Below are 25,414 nucleotides of genomic sequence, written 5' to 3'. Positions count from 1 at the left end.
GAATTTTGTGTTTCAATAGCTTCTATTAGTAAAAAGAAAAATTTTCATTATTTTGGAGAAACTTTTGCAACTGCGTAATCTGTTTAACCATCCTCCAAACCTTAATATATAACACTATTATAAGCAGTAAACATATTAACATTATAGTTAGGAAAATCATGACCAGGTGAAGCATGGAATTAAACAGTCCTGTTGCTCTGGTGATCATCCAGATAGGACTTCCCACCATTGGTGTTCTCCATCCCTTTTGACTCTAATTAACACTTGATGTATTTCTTTTATATCATGCCGATTTGTGATAAGAGTTTTTTGTCCATTTTCTCATATTTGTTGTAGAAGGTTGATTAAATCAGGGTGTTGCAGGAGTTGCTCGATTATGGTTAGGTTCATCCTGATGAGTGTAGGTTGTAACTCGCAATAGAACATGTAATCGAAAGATAAGTCATCATAGGTAGTTATTGGCACAGAGAAATTAAAATCACAACCAATAATCACAGAAAAGTTACACACATGTAGATTGAACTGGTTGGTTATGTTATAGACCAAATCATCTACTAATAAGAAACTACATAATGTTTGCGTGCAAGCACATCCTTTTCCAACATATAGGACTATGGTTTCAGAGGTTTGGTTTGGGTGGATCTCAAAGTGGCAAATGTTTTATTCAGTATAAGACAAATGTCTTGAGCTTCTAGAGTATTACTTTCACAAATGAAACCTTGTTGTTCTCGCACAGTACATGCATTTACATCAATTGTTTGCCATTTTTTCTCCTTTTGATGGGCCCACACTCTATGCTCTAAGAGATAGAGTATGGATCCATCGTGATTCAGTCCTAACACAATGATTGGGTATATATTGTACACTGAAGCATTGTGTATGGTGAGGACAAAGGCAATAATCTTATCACTTTCTGCATGGTGAGTGAAGTTGACCAATTGCCACCATGACGTAAATTCCCTTTCAAATTCTGAGGCATTGTCCCAGATCAAATTACAGATCTCAGTGGGTGAGGCTCCTCCTTCTGGTGGAGTTCATTACTTCTGAAAAAGAGAAAGAAAAGAAAAGCTATCTCGGTGGGGAAGACCAAATGGGTTACCCCTTATGATACAGGATAAATCCATCATAGTCAATAGCATTCCACGCTAGAAGTCCTCATGATTTGACCAGGGTTACTGGTATTGTTCCTACAGATGGTATTTTTGCCATCACAGGCTGTCCTGGCTTCATCAAAGACCAGGTATGTTCATTGTTTAGGGGGGTTTCCGGAGAAGGTGTTAAGAAGGCTCAAGTAATTGGGCGTCCATAGGGACCACACTGATTATTTAACTGCTGTAAAGTTTTAGAAAGATAGCTTTCCCATTGTCCTTCATGTGATTTAAGGTATTTTTTCAACAGTCCATTGGCTCGTTCGACTATACCATTAGAGTGTGGGTAATCAGGTGTGTGAAATACTCACTTTATTTCTTCTTGTTTTGTCCATTCTTGTACTTCTTTGCCAGTAAAGTGTGAGGCATTGTCACTCTGGATAGAACCAAGGACAGGTAAAATTGAGAACCATGAGGAGAGGCCTCAGATGGTATTCTGTCCGTTAGCTTTTGGCATCTGGTAGCTGTAAGGAGTCCAGATATTATTTCTATACCTGTTAAAACATACTTGTACCCAGCAGAGGATTTTAAAGGACCAGTGTAATCAATTTGCCAAGTAGACCACAAAGTTTTTCCCTCTTTAATGTGTAAAGGTGGTGCTTTGGCAGGGTGATCCATTTGCAATTTTAATTTACACCGGGGACATTCAGTATGGATGGTTCCACATGTTTTTCTATTAAGGAGCCAGCCTCGGCTTTGAGATGAAAAGTGCTTCTTGACCTGTGTGGCCTAATTTTTGATGTAACCATTCTCCCAATCAATACCATGTGGGGTCTGAGGAATTTTCAGTGTCTGTTTTCCTAATTTTTGTCGATTCACCTACCTCTTGGTTCCAATTTGTAGCTGGTTTATTGTCATTGGCATGAGCTTTTACCCATCCTATTTGGAATGGTGTTTTTCTGGCTAGTCTAATAGTAATTGCCAGTCTTCATCTCTCCAGATTGGAGATTTATTTACGTCCCAATTTAGGGCTTCCTATTGACAAAGCCACTGTGTGGCACCTGCCCAAACAGCGTAAGAGTCCACATATATGGTTTTTGCTTCATTTTGTGCTGCCAAAACAACTGCTCTTAATTCTCCTACTTGGGCACTGCCCTCCCCCTCTTCGATCACTTGTTTACCAGTTTTGATTTCTTAATGTGACAGCTTTATATTGCCATTTACCATCCATTCTTTTTGCTGAGGCATCCAAAAACCAAACACCCTCAGTTGGCGTATCTTCAGTGAAGGGGGGTGCATCTAGAGTTGGTGAAGGTTTAAATGGCTGTTGTGATGCTAGTGGGTCAGTGTTAATAGGCATTTGCAATTTAGAAACTTTTGGGTGTCCTTCAGTCAATTAATTGCATTTCATCTGCTATTCTCATTAGATAGGCATACCATTTCCTAATTGTAGGGTTTTGTGCAATTCCCTCTGGGGGGGCAGTCCCTTTTAGAACTGTGTCTAATAAATTAAACGGACCTCTAGTCCGAACAGCTTGTTCTTGACGTATTTTCTCAACTTGTTTAATTGCAGAGACTAAAGAAAAAAGACCCTTTTCCCACTCAGAATATCTTTGTTCTGTGTCTTTCAATGCAGTTGAGCTAAACAGCAAAGGTCTTTTCGGTCCATCAGGACCAGTTTGAAATAAGTTACAGTAAGTACCATGTTCTGCAAAACCCCATTCTGTTCCATGAGGATGGACAGGTCCTAGCGATTGGTATGTTTTTAATTCCAGTATTAGCGTTTTAATTGCTTCTTCATGTTCTGAGTCCCATTTCCACAGTTTTCCCTTTCATAGAAGTGAATACAGTGGACAGGCAGTGAGGGAGAATCCAGGTACATGTTTTTTCCAATATCCTAAAGTACCCATTAGTCTTTCCTAGATTGGGGCATTTGTGATTGTTCTATTTTATTTAGAGTATCTGGTGGAATTGCTGCGCTTCTAGCAATCCACCAAGTGCCCAGAAATTGCACTTTTTTGCTTGGTCTCTGGTATTTTTCAGGTGGAATTTCAATTTTTGCTTCATGCAGTTTGCCAAACTGTTGCTGCCACTTCTCCCACCTTTGCAGGAGAGGTTCCTCCATTTAGAATATGATCTATATACTGATACAGTTTTACATCTTCAGAGAGTGAAATTGTCTGTAAAAGTTCGGTAAGGGGTGTTACCATAAACGTCGGCAGAGGAACTCTTTGAGACTCGTTTTGGAGTGTTAGAAAGCAGGAGTTCTTTATTGCAGCACTGAGCACACACACGAACAGCTTCGCTAAGCAGCAGCTAATATACAGTGAGATTTATGCGTATTCATAACTTTTCTGAGAAATGAGTTACATATGCATTAAATTTCCTGGAACTAATTGCAGTATCTGCATCCTAATTACCCATGCGCTATCTTGCAGGGAGGTGGTCTCGAGGGGTCATTGGTAGTCTTCCTCACCAAGCTGGTTGCTCGTTGGTAGTCTTCCTCACCGTGTCTGCTGGTTGACCTCAGTGCTCACGCATGGTCACAAAAGGTCTGTTTAGGAGGTGTTGTACAGCTGTGTTGTGTCTTGAGCTGGTTTAATTTGTCCCGTGCTTGTTCCTGTTACCTTCAAGAATAGGCCCTGACTATCTTATTTATTACTGTGTTACCTTCAAACCCCTTTCTTCTTCACGAAAGCACCAACCTTCTGCTGTGTCTGCACATACCAGAAGCTACATTGACACTGACCTCATCTATTCTCAGTAAAAAAAATGTTTAGCAAGACAAAAAAAAAGTTAGCAAGATATTTTGGCTTACAGGTGAGTGTTTATATCCCCGGGGGAGTTTGTTAAAGGTACACTGGATACCCTCCCATGTAAAAGCAAATTTTTCTTTATCATCCTCCTTCAGGGGGACCATGAAAAACATCTTTTACATCTAGCACTGCCATCCAAGGATGTGCAGCAGCTTGTAGTGTAGCTGTTAAAGTCACAATATTAGGGACTGCAGCTGTTAATGGGGCTGTACTGGCATTTAAGTGCCGATAATCGGTTGTTAAACACCATCTCCCATCCAGTTTATGGACTGGCCAAACAGGAGAATTATATGGGGAATGAGTCCTGGAAATAATTTGTCATTTTTCTAAATCTGCAATTACTTTAGAAATTCCAGTTCGGGCTGCAGCAGAAACTGGATACTGTGGGACATTAGTGATTTTTGATTCAGGAAGTGCTGGGGCTGCGCAGAGTACACAGACTGTGTACTCTGTTGATTTTTATTAGGGTGAGGGTTGGCATTTGCACCTAAAGAACACAAACTACCATCTGGCAAACGCCAGGTCCGGCCATTCAATGCATCAAAACCTGGGGTATTTTCATGGTGCTCTTTGATCACAAAGCAAAAAGATGTTAGAGACTTTTCATCAGGGAGCTATAAATTAACCTTTGTTGTTTGGCACACAGCGCTAGTTCCCATAACTCCTTTTGCCATGCAGGTTGTATGTCTAGCTTATCAGCATCTCGCTATGCAATTATTGAAATTTGTGCCTCGGTATCAATTAGAAATTTTGTTTATTGTTGTCAAGGACCAACTGGAATTAGAACCATTTAACCATTTAACCATTGACAGGCTTTTACTTGCCAGACCAGCAGGCCCAATTGCCGTCCAGGCGTTATCAGTTTTTTGGTCTTGGGTTTTGTGACTGATCCCCGTGAGGGAGGAAAGGGTTATCTCTCCCCCTGGAAGCTGGTGATGGAGGCACTGGAGCATTTGGGGTGTTATGTTTTTGAAATGCCTGAATTAGACTCAGAATAACGCCAGTAGGCTGTCTCTGACTCGCAGCTCTAGGAATTCCTAGTGACAATGATTGTTTCCATAGTCCGTTTCTCCACTCCTGACCCCTAAATTGTTGGTCAGAGGATTTTGTTCTTGGGAATCATTTCAATGCGATTGCTTAACTTGCCTAACAATGTGACAATGTGACTGGGAATTGTGTGCCATCCCATTTCTCGGGCATGATTCATAGTTTTATGCATTCGTGTCACCCAAGTGGGCAATTCCCTCTGTTCTAATTCTCCTTCCTCACCACTTCCAAAAGTCCATGTTATGTTTGCCAACTTGTTATAATTTAAGTCTCTCCGGATCTCATCTCGTTTTGCAATGAGGAAAGGTTTGAGTGTGGCAGGGGCTCCTTTTATTGGTGGTTTAAGTATAGCAGGAGCTACAGGTGCCCAAACAGGAACATCAATAGGCTCACACTGATGCACAGCTTGAATATAGGCAGCCTTTGTAAAAGCTGTGGAAAGCTCATTTAGAGATTTGATAGGTATTAACAGAGGTTCTCCTCTCTCTAAGGCATTGGTGCCACCAGCCCAATACGCCACTCTGTTTGTTAGTGAGTGCAGATCATTCAGGGGATGGGGGCCCGCATTTAAAAAGACACCAGGACCCAAATAACCACTGGCTTCGTCGTCATCTACTAAAATTCTATCTCCCCTGTTTAGAGACACTCTCTATAAGTATTCAGTTTCAGTTTCTCCAGGCTTACGGCCATAATGATCTTGTAAACTGGCCATCTGAATTGGATCAAACAGGGTTGTTTTACTGATGCAATTTCTCACACCACGTGGAGGTGCCGTTGATTGAAAGTGGGAGGGACTCAGGCGGTTGAAAATAATTATTTACATCTGAGATATTATTATCTGAATCACTCCAAATATTGCCATCCCAGTCTTCGGGGGACACAGTTAATTTTCTGATTTGAACTATATCGGGGGGGTTGGAGACTGCAGTAGAATCATTTTGATGCGTTCCCCTAGTTTTTCCTGGTTTGATTTGGATTCCTTAAGTTTTTTTGCATCTGTTCTATTTTAATTGATAACAGCAGCTCGGTGGATTTGTGCCCTGCAATCTCGCCTTGTAAATCTTGTATTTTATGACTAAATTTTCCTCGTTCCTGGCAGGCAGCTTCTAGACACACTCCCAACATTTTATAAATTATACAATATATATAAAACTATATTCAAATTACAAGATATATATAAAATGCATCTGTTCCAACTTTAGTTGTACCTCTAGCATTAGTTAACTGTTTTTCTAGCTCTTCCCAGTTATGCCAATCATTATATGCCCAATCCTCTGGGAATGTGCGATTTGGTTGGACACCGTGTTTTCGTAAGTATTCGGTGATTTTACTTGTCATCCTGCTGACTACATCAATTTGTCGTGGATGAAAGTATTAACATGGTAATGATTTAGCAGCATATCAAGATTTATTAATGACTAGCAACACTTAATCCTTAACCAATTTAATTTGGTAAAATATGTTATGTTTGAAATAATGACTTAACTACAGATTTGCAGATGACAAGATTCACACTAACTTACTGAACGGTACCTTTAACCTATACATATATACATGCACATTCACAAACACAAATTGTATAAACACACAGACAGACAGAAGTACATAGATGCAGTGCTCTGAGGAAGGAAAACATGAAAGAGACCCATATTTATCGGAAGACAATCAGCAATCCCACTGAACCTTCAGCTTCAATGGCCAGCACTTGTATACTCCACCTTTTGGACATTTTGGAAGCCAAGACCAATCCTCTGCTCTCCGATATTGTTTTCCAGATGGTCTGAGACAATGTGGGAGCAGCAGGCGTACCATCTATCCAAAGGGATGGATGTGTCTTAACTGTCAAAATGAGGATCTAAGTCATTGCTTCAGAGAGTCTGGATACAGATCCAGCGCCTAGGCAAAGAGCATGATGATGTAGAAATAGTGAAGGTATCCAGGTAGGCACACTCAGAGTGATTCTGTATGTGGAAACTGAAAACATACAGAAAGAAAACAGTGATTACTAAATAATTTCTACTGCTGAGCCAAATATTCTAGTCTGCTGTAAACCAGAATTTCTGCTGAAGTAGTTTCCAGTTGACTTTGGTCCCTTGTGATATGGTAGTTTCAGGTGCTAAAAGCAGGGAGAGTGATAATCATGTTAGAAAAGCCTGTTTAGCTCATGCAGTGTTGCATGAATCTCCATTTCCATGACCGGCCCATACCAGGTAACATACAATAACAGGAGAAAAGACAAAGGACAGTTTAGGATATACCCTGCCTAGAATTACTGAGGTCATAAACACTCTGGAGAGCAAGACAAGGGAAACTGCTGTTTGACAAGCCTGACGCAGAGCTGATGTAGCCCACACATTTTATAATATAAATAAGCGGAAAATCTGGGTAGTCTGCAGGTTGTGACAAATGCACTAAAGCAGACACAACTTTTCTTATGAAGCCGCTTAATCCATCTTAATCCATCTGAAGATGATTATTCCCTCATATCGGCCACTTCATTCTCATTCATCCCTAAAAAATGTACATGCATTTGCTAGATATTGTGCATTTCAGGAAGACGAGCACTTGTATCCAAAAATTCTGAAGATCTGAAAAGAGACTGAAATACCTACACTATGTACTGAAAAATATGTATAAATTAAGGTAAATAGGGATCAGTAACATTATCTTGATGTGCTGCTCTACGAAAAAAACCTCTTGAGTCAGGGACCTCTCTATTTTGATGCTATTGGAGTTAGATCAGTAATAACTGCTAAGAGTTCATTTTTAAAGTCATAGTTATAAAACACAAGAAAAAATAAGAATCCTGATAGACATAACATTGTGCTGTAAACCCTAACTCTACATTTGTTTAAATAGAATTTTTTTTAGATTTAAATCTGGCCAGTGATGTCAAGAGCCACAAGAAAAGCTTCTACAGGTACGTCAGCGATAAAACGAAGACTAGGGAAAATGGGGGTTCTCTCTGGACCAGGATATGGAGAAGGCTGAGGTACTCAATGACTTTTTTGCCTCAGTCTTCACCGGCAAGTGCTCCAACCACACTGCCCAAGTCACAGAAGGTAAAGGTGGGGACTGGGAGAAGGAAGAACTGCCCACTGTAGGAGAAGATCAGGTTTGAGACCATCTAAGGAACCTGAAGGTGTACAAGTCCATGGACCTGATGAGATGCAGCTGCTGGTCCTGAGGGAACTGGTGGATGAAGTGACTAAGCCACTGTATTTGAGAAGCAGTGGCAGGCCAGTGAAGTTCCTGCTGGCTGGAAAAGGGGGGATATAACCCCCATTTTTAAAAAGGAAAAAAAAAGAAGACCCGGGGAACTACAGGCTAGTGAGTCTCACCTCTGTGCCAGGCAAGAACATGGAGCAGATCCTCCTGGAAACTATGCTAGGGCACATGGAAAATAAGGAGATGATTGGTGACAGACAACATGGCTTCACTAACGGCAAATCGTGATTGACAAACTTGGTGGCCTTCTATGATGGGGTTACAGCATTGGTGCATAAGGGAAGAGCAACTGACATCATCTACCTGGACTTGCACAAAGCATTTGACACTGTCCCACACCACATCCTTGTCTCTAAATTGGAGACACATGGATTTGATGGATGGACCACTCGGTGGATAAGGAATTGACTGGATGGTCACACTCAAAGAGTTGTGATCAACGGCTCCATGTCCAAGTGCAGAGCAGTGACGAGTGGGGTTCCTCAGGGGTCGGTGTTGGGACTGATGCAGTTTAACATCTTTGTTGGTGACATGGACAGTGGGATCGAGCGCAGCCTCGGCAACTTTGCTGATGACACCAAGCTGTGTGGTGCAGTTGACATGCTGGAGGGAAGGGAGGTGCCATCCAGAGGGACCTGGACGGGCTGGAGAGGTGGGACCATGCCAACCTCACGAAGTGCAACAAGGCCAAGTGAAAGGTCCTGCACATGGGTCGGGGCAATCCCAAGCACAAATCCAGGCTGGGTGATGAGTGGATTGAGAGCAGCCCTGCGGAGAAGGACTTGGGGGTATTGGTTGACAACAAGCTCAACACGACCGGGCAATATGTGCTTGCAGCCCAGAAAGCCAGACATATCCTGGGCTGCATTAAAAGAAGCGTGGCCAGCAGGTTGAGGAAAGTGATTCTCCCCCTCTACTTTGCTCTCGTGAAACCCCACCTGCAACTCTGGGGACCCCAATGCAAGGACATGGACCTCCTTGAGAGAGTCCAGAGGAGGCCACAAAGATGATCAGGGGGCTGGAGCACCTCCCTTATGAAGACAGGCTGAGACTGTTAGGGTTGTTCAGCCTGGAGAAGAGAAGGCTCCAGGGAGACCTCCAGAGAGGCCTTCCAATACCCAAATGGGGCCTACAAAAAAGCTGGAGAGGGGCTTTCTACAAGGGCATGTAGGGATAGGACGAGGGCTAATGGTTTTAAACTGAAAGAGGGTAGATTTAGATTAGATATAAGGAAGAAATTCTTTACTGTGAGGATGGTAAGACACTGGCACAGGTTGCCCAGAGAAGCTGTGGCTGCCCCCTCCTTGGAAGTGTTTGAGCAACCTGGTTTGAGCAACCTGGTCTAGTGGAAGGTGTCCCTGACCATGGCAGGGGGGCGTTGAAACTAAACGATCTTTATGGTCGCTTCCAACCCAAACCATTCTGTGGTTCTATGATTCTATTATACATGTTGGACAATCACAAGGAACTTACGAGTCCACCTTCAAGGCAATATCATTCTCCCAGTAGAAGGTTTCACCTTTCTTGCGCAATCCAATCCAGAAGTCATCTATTTTCAAAAGCTTAGCTAGAGATTGCTAAAAAAAAAAAAAAAAGGCATTTTTGATTTTTGTCAACATGAGCTCTTCCATTGAGAAGCAAATTCCTGCTGTGATTTTTGAGGAGGACTAGTTCACTACTGTCATCTAGAACACTTTCATAAGGATTTCACTGAGAGTTAAGAGCCTAATTCTGCCTTTGAATTGACCCTTATAGTATGATAAACTTCAGTGAAGTTATTCAGTTCTATACCCTTGAAAATTATTACTGTTCACTACACACAAAACTACCCAAATACCATGTATTGGTTGTTTCTGTCTATGTATGTTTATCAATCTCTACATATGCAGCTTGGTCTAAATAGGCTGGTACATACAGGTACCTGCATTTCAGATGGACATATGTGAACTCCTTCCGTTCCCAATTATTATTTAAGTAATTTAAATTTAAACCTTTTTATCTGTGGTTGTACAGATAAAAAGAGTAGAAGACAGTTCACTGCTCCAGAAGTTTGCAACAACATGTATCAAACACAGCAAAGAATGATGGAAGATAACAGAAACAGCACTTGCAATGGATGAATATTACAGAACTCCCTGCAACAAACTATCTATCATTAGACTCAGTAAACTTAAAAATGAAATAAATACCAGCTGTCAGCATGGACTCTAATGGATGTGGGAAAGAGTGCATCCTTATACTCCTCCACTCTCCCCTAGCAACTTCAATTCAATCCAGTTCAGAAGGAATTGTCTCCATATTATCATTATTGTCTCAGAAATACCATTTTTGCAGTTTTTAGTGTACCCTCCTCTGGTCTGGCTCACACTATCCAGTGCTAGAGACCAGACAACACATACCACAGAGCACTAATCCAGCCTAGTAAGACAATGTCAGTGTTCCTGTGCTTTTCTTTCATAAATTGTGTCTACAGTTTGTAGGTGCAACGTTTTTGAGCAGCAGTTTAAGTAACACCAATATCTGCTTAGCTGAGTATTGCAGGAACTGAATCAGAAGTGAAGCTTTCAGGTGTGTAAGGAAGAGAAGCATTTGCAAATCTGGTAAGAGGTGATCACTCACAGGGCAGCAATGCAGAAGGGGCTTGTGGAGAGGGGACAAGCTGGCAAAATTGGTTGGAATTACTGGAAAAGAAAGAGGTCAGATGATGGAATAAAATGAGAGACCATATTTAGTAAGGGACTCATACCTGAGGTAAGAACTAGGCCCTGCATCTTTCTCATTATTGAATTTCTTGTTGCTGTAAAAATATTTATTAGCTCAAGTCAAATTCACATGTGACTTAATCTGTGTAATTTCACTGAGGTTTCCTCAATTACAGTATCTGCTACACCGTTAGTATGTACCAGCCAACTGGAAAAGTAGCCTTTTGACTTCAACAACCACAGTAACAAGAAAGCTCAAATGTCAATCTACCTAAAAGCTAACTTTCTGATTAAACTAGTTTCTCATTGACAATACTCAAAAGACAGCAGATCTGTAAAAGCATATTACAGTTTTAGTAACATGCAGTAGCAAGATGTCACTAGCATTCAGCGACTCAATGCAACTGGACCATAATAGTGGCAAATCAAAGTATTTTAACAAACTTATTAGCATGAGAAAATGTCCAAAACAGCTTCATATGGGTATATTCCCATGGTATAAGCATGCATCTCCAAGAGGCATCATGGCATATCTAAAAACAGATGCAAGCAGACAAAGATGGATAATTTCCACTATGCTGAGAAATGGTTTTCAATGTTTGCTTCCTTATAGAAACCAAAGTATCCATCCATGTGTCTGTACTGGATGTCGGACAGATTCATACCTGCTTTGAAGACAAAGGTCCATAGGACAGAAAAGTAAAACTAGGCAAACTGATTCATAACAAAGAGCTTTTCATAAACATTCAAGTCAAATCCAGACACCAAAGCAGTGTGGGGTGGCTGGTACCGCTGCTGCATGTGCGGCAGCCAGTCAGCTACTTCCAGTGACAAAGCGGGTACCTCCCACTGCCTGAATTCACACGGCTTACTTATTTTACAGAGATTTAAAGGATAAGCATTGCATGCAAAAAAAAATAAAAGCTTTGCCAAGAGAAGAGAGAGATACAGAAGTTTTGTTCCGTTTTGTTATTGGGTTTTTTTCCCATTACCATTTCTTTCTGGTTTTCAAAAACAGCTAGCAAGGATTGATTCTTAGCGCAGAAGGTCTGACTAGATGTCCAGTTTTTTTCCTCCTCTGAGATGAAGTAACATTTCTTTTTGTAACCTATCCACTCGCTGGGGCACTGTTCAGGAGGAAATTTTCCATGGTGAGATCTCCCATGTCGTACAGCTACAAAGGAAAAGAGAACAAAATTACTACCTGGTAAAATCTTAGCATTCATGAGCATAACTCAACCTGATTATTTGGAAGCTACACTAGCTGCCAGAAGAGAAGCCAAAGGAAGGGCAAGGATCCTAACCTTCCCTGCCTTTCAGGCACTGTCTTCAGCTGAGAAATGTGAGAGCTGGGGGCTGCAGCCTAATTATTACAGTCAGAAGAATATAATTAAGGTTTGGAAAACACTCCTGAATTTTTGAGAATTAGAGGCATTGACAATTGACGATTTATACTCGACACATTTTAAATCCAGTAACAGGGTAATAAACCTCATACTGTTAATTTATTGATCGAATTCATCTTAAATAATGAAGTTGCTTGAGTATCTACAACTGGTGAGATATTTCATGAAGACAAGTCGCTTTGATTTTGTATCAGACCTTTAAGTGTTTGATAAATCCGTGTGAAGGTAAGTAAATTAGGTGTTGATATGATGCTAATGAAATTTGTCTCTTAATGAAGAGGTAAAAATTATTATTATTGGCAATAATGTTTTGAAGAATGCTTCACTGGAGTTGTTCCCCAGCTTGTTTTGATGCCCCCTCTTCATCTTTCTGTCACAGCAGCTCTGTGGGGGCAACAGGACTCACTGGCATGTTTTGTTTCAGTGCTGAGTTTAATTTCTTGCAATGAAGAGAATTCATTTGCATCTACTTTGGTTTCTATATTCCAAACAAAAATAATCTATGGTTACAGTGACCTTTTCTGTGCAGCCTGGTGTCTTTTGTAACATATTCAGGCTCACACAGTGTATAAAGTGTATTTCCTCGGTCATCCTGCTGGGATCAAATCCAGACCTTTTGCACCCAAAGTGCTATTTACCCACTGCTTAAGCTTGGAGATGGCTAATATTGAAATGAAAGTAACTGGCTGCTATGTGAGTAGAGGGGCTTGCAGAAAGCGAATTGATCTCCCAGACTCTGCAGCCTGCTGCTGCCATGCTTGCTCTCTTTTCCTATCAGCTACTCTCTTTGCTATATGTAATTGGGGACCCCTTAGCAAGTCACTGGTGAGCACTGCCCTCACCTCCTCCAAGAAAATGTGACTGATTCCATTTAAATAAAAGCCTAACACAGCAAAGGAAAATCAACAGGGACAGATGTCACTATCATCCTCCATTTGTTTCCATGTATGTGCAGAGGAGGTCACTACTGTACCTCATGCTGTTATAGGACGCAGACCGAAGCTGTATTTAATGCAGAGATTTTAGCCTGGATATTAGGAAGTATTGTATTTCTTTCCAGAAGGGGTTGTTGGGCGTTGGAATGGGCTGCCCAGGGCAGGGGGGGAGTCCCCATCCCTGGAGGGGTTGAAGAGTCGGGTTGACCCAGCGCTGAGGGATATGGTGGAGTTGAGACGGTCAGTGTGAGGTTAATGGTTGGACTGGAGGAGCTTCAAGGTCTTTTCCAACCTTGATGATTCTGTGATTCAAAAGCTGCCTGTGCAGACGGGGCTGCGGAGGCTCCACTGAGATACACATACACCCAGGGATTTGGATACCTCAGGTAACACTGCAGGCAGCACAGCCTTTGCTCCTACAGAAGAGTTCTGCATGGGATAGTGGGAGCACGTCTGGCCTCTGCTGCGCCAGTGGGAAGTAGGGGTGACTTCTTAAAAGTACAGCACGTAACACAAGAGGATTTTTAAAAAAAAAAAGGCAGAATGATCCCCAAAGACTACACGTATAAAAAAAGACAAGCCACCTGTATTATGTAGTTGCCTTCCACACATGACAATAAAGGAGTCCTCAAGACCAGATATACAAGCAGCCCAAACGGTAAGTCTGGAGCCTCTGCCTGGAGATGCGATGCTGACTTAGTGCACTAGCTGGTATAATCACCACATGCATGGCCAGGCAAGAAACTACACTCTTAATAGTAAGGATGCAACAGAAAGAAAAAAAAGTTTACAACTGAATCATCTGGAGGGAGAATTTTCTCTCCTTTTAAATTCTGCCTGGAGGTTATTCAACTTCATATCAACATCAAAATAACTGAAATAGTGATGGAAGCCCCAGGTTTTGTGACTCTACAGGCGCTACAGAGTGCTAATGCTGGTGCGCTTGACTGCTGTGATCCTGGAGCCCAGCAGTCAGAGGAAACTTATCTCAAATGGAAAATGTCCCAAAAGCTTACCACATACAATGATGCACAGCGCGAGTCCAACAAGTAGGCTTAGCCAAATAACTGCGAAAAAGAAGAACATTAATGGTTTTGTATATATAAGCACTTAGGCTCAGGCTGTGTTTCAGTATCAAGTGAGAGCAGCAGGATTTAAGCTCCAGGTATGTAAACAGAAAGCACTACTGAAGTCAAACAGGGCACTCTGAATAACTGACATTTAAGTAATTGGACAGTTTGATAAAATGGCCAGCTATCACCTAATTCGCATTTTTTTTTGATCCGTATACACCCTACAGTTTTCCACAGATGTGCAGATCCCTGTATAGCAAATTTAAGCCTTCCAGTCCCAAGTTTATCATCTCCTCTATGTTTTGCAGACCTCGTAGCAATAATCTCTGGAGGCTAAGAACTTGCAGGTCATCACTAACTCCAGTCAAGCTACATTCACGTTTGGAAAAGAGGAGCACGTTCTCATGCGGTTCAAACATTAAAGGTTGAGGTTCAGAGAATGGTTGCAGTCTTGAACCAAATGCATTTTCTTCTTGCCACAAGCTGTCCTTCACACAAATTTCAATGCAGATATGCAAGCTCATCTGTTGCAAAGGCACAAACTATTTTCTCTAATGAGATGTGGCTTCACTTCCTACATCTTATCCAAGAGTATTTCATACAGGTAAACTACCACATGGAAAAATACCCACTTTCACACAAAAGGATCAAAGATAAACAGTTCACACTTGGATCAAACGTAATGGTTATATTAATTTTTGTGGCTATGGCTTTGCCTAGAAGTAAACTCCCAGGTTTTGTCCTGTCCAAGGCAGGGGACCTGGAACTAGATTTGGAGGTAGACTTCATACTTCCTGCAGGAGGGTGTCTTACCTAACACCAAAGAAAAAAATCTTACATTTTTTCTGCAAGAACCACTCTTTGCAGCGCCTCCCTGTCTTCTGCACCCATGACCTAGCTGCCGCTTCTTGTTCAGTGCCTTGCTGGGCATTAGTGGAGTTCACCTTCCAAACAAGTGCTTTTTTCCCCTCAGGCTTCTGTTCATCTTCAGACTCCATCTACAGCTGGGAAACAAAGAAAGAAGCTACATTTAATGAGTGCTTCCCCTACTTCTATAAACAAGTGGAAACAGCAGAAATCCCGCAGTTGCCTTAGTTATTGCCTGTACCTGAGGGGATGAGGGCAGGGTGGATGGAGAAATGAGGAAACAAATAGAAAATAAGGAGCTTGTGCAACATATCTGAGGCCGACTGAAAGGAGAAGGTGGGCCTCAGATATGTTGCACATACCCTCCATCCCAGGGTGGGAGCCGATGGGGAATGAGAACCATAATGGAGGGAAAGGGAAGGACAGAGCAGATGGGAACAACGTAAGAGGGAAGGGATGGGGCATATCAAGACAGAAGGGAAAGGCCACAAAAACCAGAGCTTTCTGCTTCACCACTATGTAGTTTAAAGTAGTTTTGTCTGCAGGCAAAAAGGTCAGGCAATTTCCCAAGTGGGGCTGAACCTCGTCTGCAGAGGGAAATTCACTTGTGCTCAGTCCAGCGAGTGACGATTTCCTCACAGTTTTTCTCAAATCTCACTTTCAGTGACATAAATTTAACAGAAAAAGTCACCCAAAGAAGAATATGCAACTATAAACGTTCTGGTGTCAGTGCAGAAATGTCAATTCATTTTCATGAGTTAGGTTATAACAGGGAAAAAAAAACCAAAACACTTCTCTTTAGAAAAAGCTTCAACATCTTTACTTTCATTACTGTTATTATTTATATTAACTGGCACATGCTTAAGAGACCTCCTCAACTCCACAAACTCATACCAGTAATCAGGTGCTAAAGTGTCTCTAAGAATCAGACTCCACTTGCGCTTGGTCCATCCAACTGTAATGGTTTAGCCCCTGCCGGGGTCTGAGACCATGCGGCCGCTGCCCCTCCCCCACAAAGGGAGTGACATACAAAGCCCCGATCTGAGATAAGCACAGGTTTAATACAGCAGTGCAATAGCAACACAACCAACAACAACAATAACACTAAGAATAATAGTAATAACAATGAACAGGGCAAAATATCTACCAATATAGCAGTGAGAGAAAACCCGGCGGCGCGAACCCCACGCGATCGCCGATTCTTCCCACGCGATCACCGATTCTTCCCGCGCTCTGGCCGCCTGGACGTGACATCAGCATGGCATATGAATAACCTGGCTAGAGCTTCCTCCCCCACTGCTGGGGAAACTTAACCCTATCCTGGTTAAACCAGGACATAATCCACCTCTTTATTCTATACCATGTGCGTCACATCCAGCTGCCACTTAGCAATTAGTATTGACAAAGAAAAATTAACAAAAGCACAGTATAACTCACAGTGTGTTTTCACCCACAATCAAGTCCCCTTGTGGTACGCATCGGACCTCTCCATCCTTCTGCATCACCCACCAGGTGTACCCAGGTCCTTAAGCAAAGCAATCCCGTGGATGGGTTTGCCTTTGCCCGGCGCAGGACTAACCCAGACCATTTTTCCCAGCAGGTCCCTCATGCGCACCACAGGGACTCTATCCCCGTCCACAACACGTGGAAGTTTTGACTGAGCCGGGCCAGCTCGATTGGCAGATCCTCTTGTGTTCACTAACCAAGTGGCCTTTGTCAGATGTGTGTCCCAGTGTTTGAAGGTTCCACCCCCCACTGCTCTCAATGTAGTTTTTAACAGTCCATTGTAGCGCTCGATCTTCCCAGAGGCTGGTGCGTGGTAGGGGATGTGGTAGACCCATTCGATGCCGTGTTCTTCTGCCCAGGCATCTATGAGGTTATTTCGGAAGTGAGTCCCGTTGTCCGATTCAATCCTCTCTGGGGTGCCGTGTTGCCACAGAACTCGCTCTTCAAGGCCCAGGATGGTATTTCGGGCGGTGGCGTGGGACACTGGATAAGTTTCGAGCCACCCAGTGGTTGCTTCCACCATTGTGAGCACGTGGCGCTTGCCTCGGCGGGTCTGTGGCAGTGTGATGTAGTCGATCTGCCAGGCCTCTCCATATTTATATTTCATCCATCGATCTTTATTCCACTGGGGCTTCACCCGTTTGGCTTGTTTGATTGCAGCACACGTCTCACATCCATGGATGATCTCTGCGATGGTGTCAATGGTGATGTCCACCCCTCGATCTCGAGCCCACCTATATGTTGCATCTCTGCCTTGGTGGCCCGAGGTCTCATGGGCCCACCGGGCTATGAACAGTTCACCTTTACACTGCCAGTCCAAGTCCACCTGAGCCACCTCGATCTTAGCAGCTTGGTCCGCCTGCTGGTTGTGTTGATGTTCATCAATGGCTCGACTCTTGGGTATATGGGCGTCCACATGGCGCACCTTCACAATGAGGTTCTCCACCCAGGCTGCAATGTCCTGCCATACTTCAGCGGCCCAGATGGGTCTGCCCTTGCGTTGCCAGTTGTTCTGTTTCCATTGCTGCAACCACATCCACAGGGCACTTGCCATCACCCACGAGTCAGTGTAGATATAGAGCCTCGGCCACTTTTCTCACTCAGCAATCTCCAAAGCCAATTGGATGGCTTTCACCTCTGCGAACTGGCTTGATTCACCTTGTCCCTCAACAGCTTCAGTGGTTTCTCGTGTGGGATGCCACACTGCAGCCTTCCATCGTCGATGTTTTCCCACAATGCGACAAGACCCATCAGTGAACAGGGCATATTGCTTTTCTTCCTCTGGCAGCTCGTTATATGGTGGGGCCTCCTCAGCACGTTTCACCTCTTGTTCTGGTGACATCCCAGCATCTTTGCTCTCTGGCCAGTTCATGATCATTTCCACTAATCCTGGGGGGTCGCGGTTCCCTATTCGAGCCCGTTGTGTTATCAACGCAACCCATTTACTCCACGTGGCATCTGTTGCATGATGTGTGGAGGGAGCCTTTCCTTTGAACATCCATCCCAGCACCGGCAGTCGGGGTGCCAGGAGGAGCTGTGTCTCAGTGCCAACCACTTCTGAGGCAGCTCGAATTCCTTCATACGCTGCCAGTATCTCCTTCTCAGTCAGGGTATAGTTAGCTTCAGAGCCTTTGTATCCCCGGCTCCAAAAGCCTAGAGGTCGGCCTCGGGATTCCCCATCTGCTCTCTGCTAAAGGCTCCAGGAAGGGCCATTCTCCCCGGCTGCGGTGTAGAGCACGTTCTTAATCTCCTGCCCTGTCCGGACTGGCCCGAGAGCCACTGCCTGGGTAAACTCCTGCTTAATTTGTTCAAAGGCTTGTTGTTGCTCTGGGCCCCATTTAAAATCGTTCTTCTTGTGGGTTACATGGTAGAGAGGGCTCACAATCAGACTGTAGTTTGGGATGTGCATCCTCCAGAACCCCACAGCGCCCAGGAAAGACTGAGTCTCTTTTTTGGTGGTTGGTGGGGCCATGGCTGTTATCTTGTTTATCACCTCCATTGGGATGTGGCAACGCCCATCTTGCCATTTTATTCCTAGGAACTGAATCTCCCTTCCAGGCCCCTTAACTTTCTGTCGCTTGATGGCAAAACCAGCCTTCAGAAGGATTTCAATTACCTTCTTTCCTTTCTCAAAGACTTCCTCAGCTGTGTCCCCCCATACAATAATATCATCAATGAACTGCAGGTGTTCTGGAGCCCCACCTTTCTCCAGTGCAGTATGGACCAGTCTATGGCAAATGGTGGAGCTGTGTTTCCACCCCTGGGGCAATCGATTCCAGGTGTACTGGATACCCCTCCAAGTGAACGCAAACTGTGGCCTGCACTCTGGTGCTATTGGAATGGAGAAAAACGCGTTAGCGATGTCAATCGTGGCGTACCACTTGGCTGCCTTCGACTCCAGCTCATACTGGAGCTCTAGCATGTCCGGCACTGCAGCACTCATCGCTGGCGTAACTTCATTCAGGCCACGGTAGTCCACAGTCAGTCTCCATTCGTCATTAGGTTTTCTCACTGGCCATATAGGGCTGTTGAAAGGTGAGTGAGTCTTGCTGATCACCTTCTGGCTTTCTAGTCGACAGATCAGCTGATGGATGGGGACCAGGGAATCTCGGTTAGTGCGGTACTGCCGCCGGTGCACCGTCTTGGTAGCAATTGGCACTCGCTGCTCTTCAACCTTAAGCGACCCCACCACCGAGGGGTCCTCTGAGAGGCCGGGTAAGGTGGACAATTGCTCAACCTCCTCCAGGGCAGCTATACCAAAGGCCCACCGGTACCCTTTTGGGTCTTTAAAGTACCCTCTCCTGAGGTAGTCTATAACTAGGATGCACGGGGTATCTGTGCCAGTCACAATGGGGTGCTTATGCCAGTCCTTCCCAGTTAAGCTTACTTCAGCTTCTAATAGGGTCAGCTGTTGGGACCCCCCTGTCACTCCGGAGATGCAGATGGATTCAACCCCACTGTGGCTTGATGGCATCAGGGTGCACTGTGCGACAGTGTCTACCAAGGCCTTATATTCTTGTGGTTCTGATGTGCCAGGCCATCGGATCCACACCTTCCAGTAAATCCGATTATCCCTTTCCTCCACCTGGCTGGAGGCAGGGCCCCTCTAATCCTGCTCACCATCACTCACTTGATCTAAAAGTGACTCCTGCAGGAATGACTTCCTGGTCCCCTCAAGAGGGTCAAGCATACTGTTGGCCATTCTATTCTGTCTGGGGGATTTCTGACTAGACACTGGAGCTGCATCTCTCTTGGAAGACTCCCCTTTCATGGTGGTCTTCCCTTTCAGTTGCTGTACTCATGCAGCTAGGGCAGAAGTGGGCTGTCCATGCCACCTTCTCATGTTTTCCCCATTGTCGCGGAGGAAGAACCACAGGGTGCCCCGTGGTGTGTACCTTCCACTGCCCTTCTCTTGGGTGGGGAAACGCCTGCTTCTAATGGCTGAGACATCGGCCCGTGCAGGTGGAACATAGGACATGTCCTGTTCCACTTTCTGGAGCCTCTGAGACAGTTCCTCTACGGCTGAAACCAAAGCATGTTGGGAGGAAGGGAGAATTCCCTCATAGTGCCGGAGCTGGATAGTCACTTCATCCACTGTCTGAGTGTCTCGCCACCAGGATGCTGCTGCTAATGCTTTGGAATGTCCCTCTGGTCCACTTTGCAGGAACTTCCGCCACATCAACTGTGTACAAGGGACCTGATCTGGATCCATTGGTGACTGCTCATCATTCAGATCACCATAGATCATGTCAAACACAGCCATTTCCCTGAGGTTTTGGATGCCTTTCTCCATGTCGGTCCACTTGCCTAACCGACATAGAGCATCATCCTTGTAGGGGTACCTCTCCCTCACAGCGAGCAGAAGTCGCTTCCAAAGGCTGAGGGTTTGAGCCTGTTTCCCTATTCCCTTGTCAATACCAGCCTGCTTGGCTAAAGGTCCCACCTGCTTGGCCTCTCTCCCCTCCAATTCCAAACCAGCAGCTCCACTATCCCAGCACCGGAGCAACCAGGTGCAAATTTGCTCGCCTGGACTGCGGCTGAAATCCTTCCGCATATCTCGCAACTCACTGAGGGATAGAGATCGGATGATTACCTCCGGCTCTTCCTCCTGCTCTCGTGATGGGCCTGGTTCATTATCACCCTGTGCATTGCAAGGGGATTTTTTGGTATATTTGGTTTTCCGTATCGGGGCCACTGATATTGGTACTGCTTGTCCCTCTGGCTCAGCTGCTGTGCTGGTGGAGGCGACCAGTACTGGCGCTGCCTGTCCCCCTGGCCCAGCTGCTGCACCAGTAAGTTCACTTTCAGACCCTGCAGCTCTTCGCCCCCTTGAAGGCAGTGATCAGTGTTAAGGGCAATGCGGTAAGCATGGGCAAGCCCCCAGCACATTGCAAGGATTTGTGTCTCCCGGGGTTTGTCAGATTGGCAGCACACCTTTTCCAAACACTCCACCAGTTTATCAGGACTCTGCACTTGTTCGGGAGTAAGATCCCAAAGCATTGGGGGTGACCACTGACTCAGGCACTTGCCCATCTTTTCCCACACACCTTGCCATTTATAACTATCTGCCCCCGGGGCAGGTTTCCCGGTGGTGCTATTGTTGGAGAAGTACTGCATGGCCCAAAACAAGATCTGGCAGACATTTAGGAAGCACAGAGCCGCAAGCACACTGGCCTGTGTGCTCCAGGGATAGCTGAAACTCTCAAAAACTGAGAGAATCTCTTCCCCTGGCTCACCCACAGACGGGGTGAGACCCTTAACAAAAGCCCAGGCAGCAAACAGGTACTGGTTCACCCCCACAAGCAGCGAAACGAGCCCATTATAAGCAGACAGTAACCAGTATAGCAAAATAAAGCCCTTGACACATTTTCCACCGACAATAAATGCCAGTACTAGGAGCACAGAGTGGATATGAGGATTAATCCAGCCCCACCACGCAAGCAAATTGCCCAGCATTGCAAACATTTCTTATCAAACAATACAAGTAAAAATAGAAAAATTACACCTAACAGATTGCTGTAACACACCTTCTCCTTTTGTCCTTATTTCAGTCTTCTCCAGCCTCACGTTGGAGCGCCAAAGTTGTGGTGGTTTAGCCCCTGCCGGGGTCTGAGACCACGTGGCTGCTGCCCCTCCCCCACAAAGGGAGTGAAATACAAAGCCCCAATCTGAGATAAGCACAGGTTTAATACAGCAGTGCAATAGCAACACAACAAACAACAACAATAACACTAAGAATAATAGTAATAACAATGAACAGGGCAAAATATTTACCAATATAGCAGTGAGAGAAAACCCGGCGGCGCGAACTCCACACGATCACCGATTCCTCCCGCAAGAACACCGATTCTTCCCGATTCTTCCCGCGAGAACACCGATTCTTCCCGCTCTGGCCTGGACATGAGGCTCATGACGTCAGCATGGCATATGAATAACCCGGCTAGAGCTTAGAGCTTCCTCCTCCACTGCTGCAGAAGCTTAACCCTATCCTGGTTAAACCAGGACACCAACAAAAGCGGAAAGAAACAAAGGCTTGGAATTACGTTCTGCAATAAAGTGCTCTTTCCCCAAAGACGCTTCTGACTGCCCCAAACACATCCCCAAAACACGTTTTAGTGCCTGGATATTTGCTGTTTGGTACACGAGTGTATGTTTGCTCGTGGGCTGGGCCTCTTGCCTCCAGCGAGCATGCTACGCTTTGTCACTGTACTGGAAACGCACTGGGTTTGACTCCAGCCGCAGGGATGTTTCTCCTGAACCTTCTGGTCCACACTAGGGAAAAGTCTGTTCCCCACCCTTGGCTTTTGGGATGTAACAGGGAGTAACACAGCCGGCCGGGGGTCAGGAGAGCTACCGGGCTCTGTAACACAACGCATTTCTTGAAGGCAGGTGCTGGCAAAAGAACGTTTGGAAGATTGAAGAAAAACATGCAGCCTAAAGGCCAGCAATTTTTCATTGAGCCACAAAAAAAAATATTTCCAATTCTGAGAGTTTGAATCCAAAATTAGCTCTCACTTTTTGCGACTTTTCCATTTGAAGGAAACACCAGCAGGAGCTCTGTTTGCTCTTAGGCCACAAAACAACTGCAAGTGGAAGCCCCAAGGTGTAGGCCACGCCCCCCGCTTTATACGAGCACTTTCTCCTGTTCTTCAGTCCTCATTTTCGTGCTCTTTAATCCTCACTTTCCTTCTTTGTCCTCATTTTCCTGCTCTTTAATCCTCACTTTCCTTCTTAGTCCCCATTTTCCTGCTCTTCAGTCCTCACTTTTCTGCTCTTCAGCCCTCACCTTCCTGCTCTTCAGCCCTCACTTTCCTCCTCTTTAGCCCTCATTTTCCCGCTCTTCAGACCTCACTTTTCTCCTCCTTAGCCCTCATTTTCCCGCTCTTCAGTCCCACCCTCCCGCAGGCTTCGGGGCTGGCGGGGGGTGCCGAGGGGCGCCGGGCTGGCCCCGGCCGTCGCAGCCCCCTGCCCACCCCCGGCGCTACGGGCGGGAGGTGTCCGGGGACCGGCCGCCGCCGGCTGCGTGCGGGGAAGCGGCGGCCCCCGCCGGCCGCCCCGCGGGCACGACACCGGCCTCCGCCTTCCCGCTGCCTCCACGCCCGCATGGCCCTTCTCTGCCCCGCCGCTGCCCGGGTCCCCACCCGCCCCTTACCGGGGCCGCCGTCGAGGGCCGAGGCCCTGCTCCGCTCCGCCGCGGGCACCTCCCAGGGGTGAAACCGAAAGCAGCGGGCGGCTTCCGCCCCGCGACGGCGATGGAGGTGGCAGGCGGCGGCGAGGCCTCGTTCTCCCCGTCCCGGCGCCGGGATGAGCTGCGGCGGCTGCGGCGGCTCCAGCGGCGGTTCCACTCCGACCCGCTGCTGCCTCGGCTGCCGCCCGGGGACGGGTCCGCCGCTGCCCGACGGTCGGTGGCGCCGACGGGACCGGGACCGGAGGGAGAGCGGCGGCTCGGGGCGGCGGCGGCTCAGCGGAGGCGCCGAGCGCGGGCGGGTGAGCCGGGACGGGACGCAGGGGACGGGGCTGCGGCGAGGCCCTGGCCGTCCCGGTGAGGAGCGGGGTGGGATGGAGGGGGGCCGGGGGCCAACGGGCTGGCCGGGCCGGCGGAGCCGCCCGTCCCCCTCGACGGCGATGCCGCGGGAGTGAAGCACCCGGGGCGGGGGGGGGGCGCTAAATTCTGACGGTATTTCTGTGGGGTTTGACAGTTTAATACCTTTGAAAATCTGCTCGAGTTTTAGAAGTATGGAAGCTCTTGAAGTACCCAGTCGTTTTAAGTGCAAGTTTTTGGTAAAATCTTAATGGAGTTAATATATCTCTGCATGGAGGTTTTTTGACCCGATTCTTCAGATCCTTACATGTGCTTTATTCATGACACGCATAATATTATTTCTCTCCTTAGATATGAGTTTACACCTCTCTTTCTGGAAAAGAATTGCAGGACTTGTCATCGCTGTCGCTGTGATTTTACTCTTATCGTGGATTACCCTAAGTGAGTGCATTTTTAAAAAAACCCTAGCTCTGGAAAGAGGAATTCAGTACTTCTGTCTCTCGTGATACTGTCTCTTCATGGCTGAGGGGTAAGAGGTATTTCCACTGGTTTTCAGCTCACCCCCACACACACACCCTGATACGGCTGCTGTTACACAGGTTAGAATCCAGAAACGGAAACTGAAACTAAATTCTGTTACTGGTTGTCCTGGGAGAGTTGCTTCTGGTAGCGCTAAATTGACTTTTGTGGGTTTTTTTAATTTTCTGCAGGATTTCATTGTACTGCAGCATGGCAAAATGCTGAGGAATGACAAAGCCATAAGCAGAGTTAGGGAGGCAGTACTGACTTCTTCACTTGGCTTGGCTCTGGCCTAGAAAGTTATTTTTGCAACTGAATACATTGAACGAGAAGCTGTTTAGGGTCAAATTTGAGCAGCTTCATGGCAGATAACTAGTATCTGTGTTTGCACTCTTTGTCAAAGATGGCCTTCTGCCCTGTTGTTCTCACCTGTGGTGTCTGGTGTAGCTGGAGCTTTGCACATGCACGTGTTGGAGTCTGTTTGCTGGCACATGCCCAGCATGTGAGCATGTAATCAGGGATCACTGGACCCACCGTAGCTGGTATAACTGGAGAAAACTAAGAGTGAGCACAGTCCTTCAGCTGTATTATGTTCACCCATAATTCATCTTATGTTCACTCATAATTCACCTTAATTCAGCGCAAGGCACAGATATTCTTCAAATAGAGGAAGCAGGTCCAGAACGTGTAAATATGTATACAATTGTATTTTAAATATGTAAGGATAAGTAAGTAACGTTCTCTTCATTTCTTCATTTGAACAAAAGATCCACCTAAATTGCCCCAGCTGGAGCCATGCCCTGACGACTGGCTGTACTACAAGAGGAAGTGTTACTATCATTCAGGAGCCGTGGCAGATTGGGACTCCAGTCAGGAGGCCTGCTCTGACTACGGAGCATCCCTTGCCGTGATTAACAGCCGCCAAGAGCTGGTAAGGTGTCCAGCGCCTTGAATTTGCTCTGCTGCCCTAACAGTTGCTGTAACTCCATCACTTGTTCCCTTGTATAGCTTGAAACCCACCATACTACGTGGCAGACGTGTGCTGCGAGTCGGTACAGCCTACAGACTTTTTCAGTGTGGTGTGGTCTGTTCACTAAAATCCGCTGTAGAAATTCTGTTGTTACTTTAGAGGGTATTTCAGAAATTTAAAAGGCAAACTATGTACAAAGCCTGAAGGAATATAAA

At 45.7% G+C, this 25,414-nt stretch overlaps 2 protein-coding genes across 8 annotated transcripts in view; one reads left to right on the top strand and one right to left on the bottom strand.

The window, feature by feature from the left end:
- Positions 1-3,329: 3,329 nt before the first annotated feature.
- LOC141944817 (C-type lectin domain family 2 member B-like) lies at positions 3,330-23,457 on the bottom strand. 3 transcript variants are annotated; one of them, XM_074872013.1, is made up of 7 exons: positions 23,321-23,457; positions 21,943-22,157; positions 15,134-15,299; positions 14,239-14,289; positions 11,874-12,055; positions 9,653-9,756; positions 3,330-6,925 (listed from the first exon to the last, which is right to left on the bottom strand). In XM_074872013.1, the coding sequence occupies exons 3-7, from the start codon at positions 15,291-15,293 to the stop codon at positions 6,820-6,822; spliced, it is 603 nt and encodes a 200-aa protein (XP_074728114.1). In that variant the 5' UTR covers positions 15,294-15,299; positions 21,943-22,157; positions 23,321-23,457; the 3' UTR covers positions 3,330-6,819. The 3 variants fall into 3 exon arrangements, with proteins under 3 accessions (XP_074728114.1, XP_074728116.1, XP_074728115.1); XM_074872015.1 differs by lacking the exons at positions 21,943-22,157; positions 23,321-23,457 and adding an exon at positions 16,600-16,678; XM_074872014.1 differs by lacking the exons at positions 21,943-22,157; positions 23,321-23,457 and adding an exon at positions 16,310-16,391.
- Positions 22,731-25,414, top strand: part of LOC141944816 (C-type lectin domain family 2 member B-like) — a 23,522-nt gene continuing 20,838 nt past the window's right edge. For 4 of the 5 annotated variants that reach the window (XR_012629330.1, XR_012629328.1, XR_012629329.1 and 1 more), the window contains exons 1-3: positions 23,444-23,710; positions 24,062-24,151; positions 24,997-25,160. Coding sequence is in view for 2 of the 5 variants with exons in the window: in XM_074872011.1 (XP_074728112.1) it covers positions 23,473-23,710; positions 24,062-24,151; positions 24,997-25,160 (492 nt within the window). In the remaining 3 variants the exon portion in view is untranslated. Of the gene's footprint in view, positions 23,711-24,061; positions 24,152-24,996; positions 25,161-25,414 lie in introns of all 5 variants that reach the window. The other variant, XM_074872012.1, reaches the window with a different exon arrangement.

The sequence above is a fragment of the Strix uralensis genome, chromosome 5 (genome assembly GCF_047716275.1).
Source record: "Strix uralensis isolate ZFMK-TIS-50842 chromosome 5, bStrUra1, whole genome shotgun sequence".
Classification (NCBI taxonomy): Eukaryota; Metazoa; Chordata; class Aves; order Strigiformes; family Strigidae; genus Strix; species Strix uralensis.
Note: the sequence above shows the minus strand (reverse complement) of the source record. Positions and strands in the feature narration are given on the sequence as shown.

Coding starts and splice junctions, on each gene's coding strand:
- LOC141944817 (XM_074872013.1), bottom strand. CDS start 15,293: ATGGAGTCTGAAGATGAACAGAAGCCTGAGGGGAAAAAAGCACTTGTT. Junction 9,757..11,873: donor TTGAAAACCAGAAAGAAATG/GTAATGGGAAAA, acceptor TTTTTTTTTTAG/CAATCTCTAGCTAAGCTTTT. Junction 6,926..9,652: donor ATTGCCTTGAAGGTGGACTC/GTAAGTTCCTTG, acceptor GTATGTTTTCAG/TTTCCACATACAGAATCACT.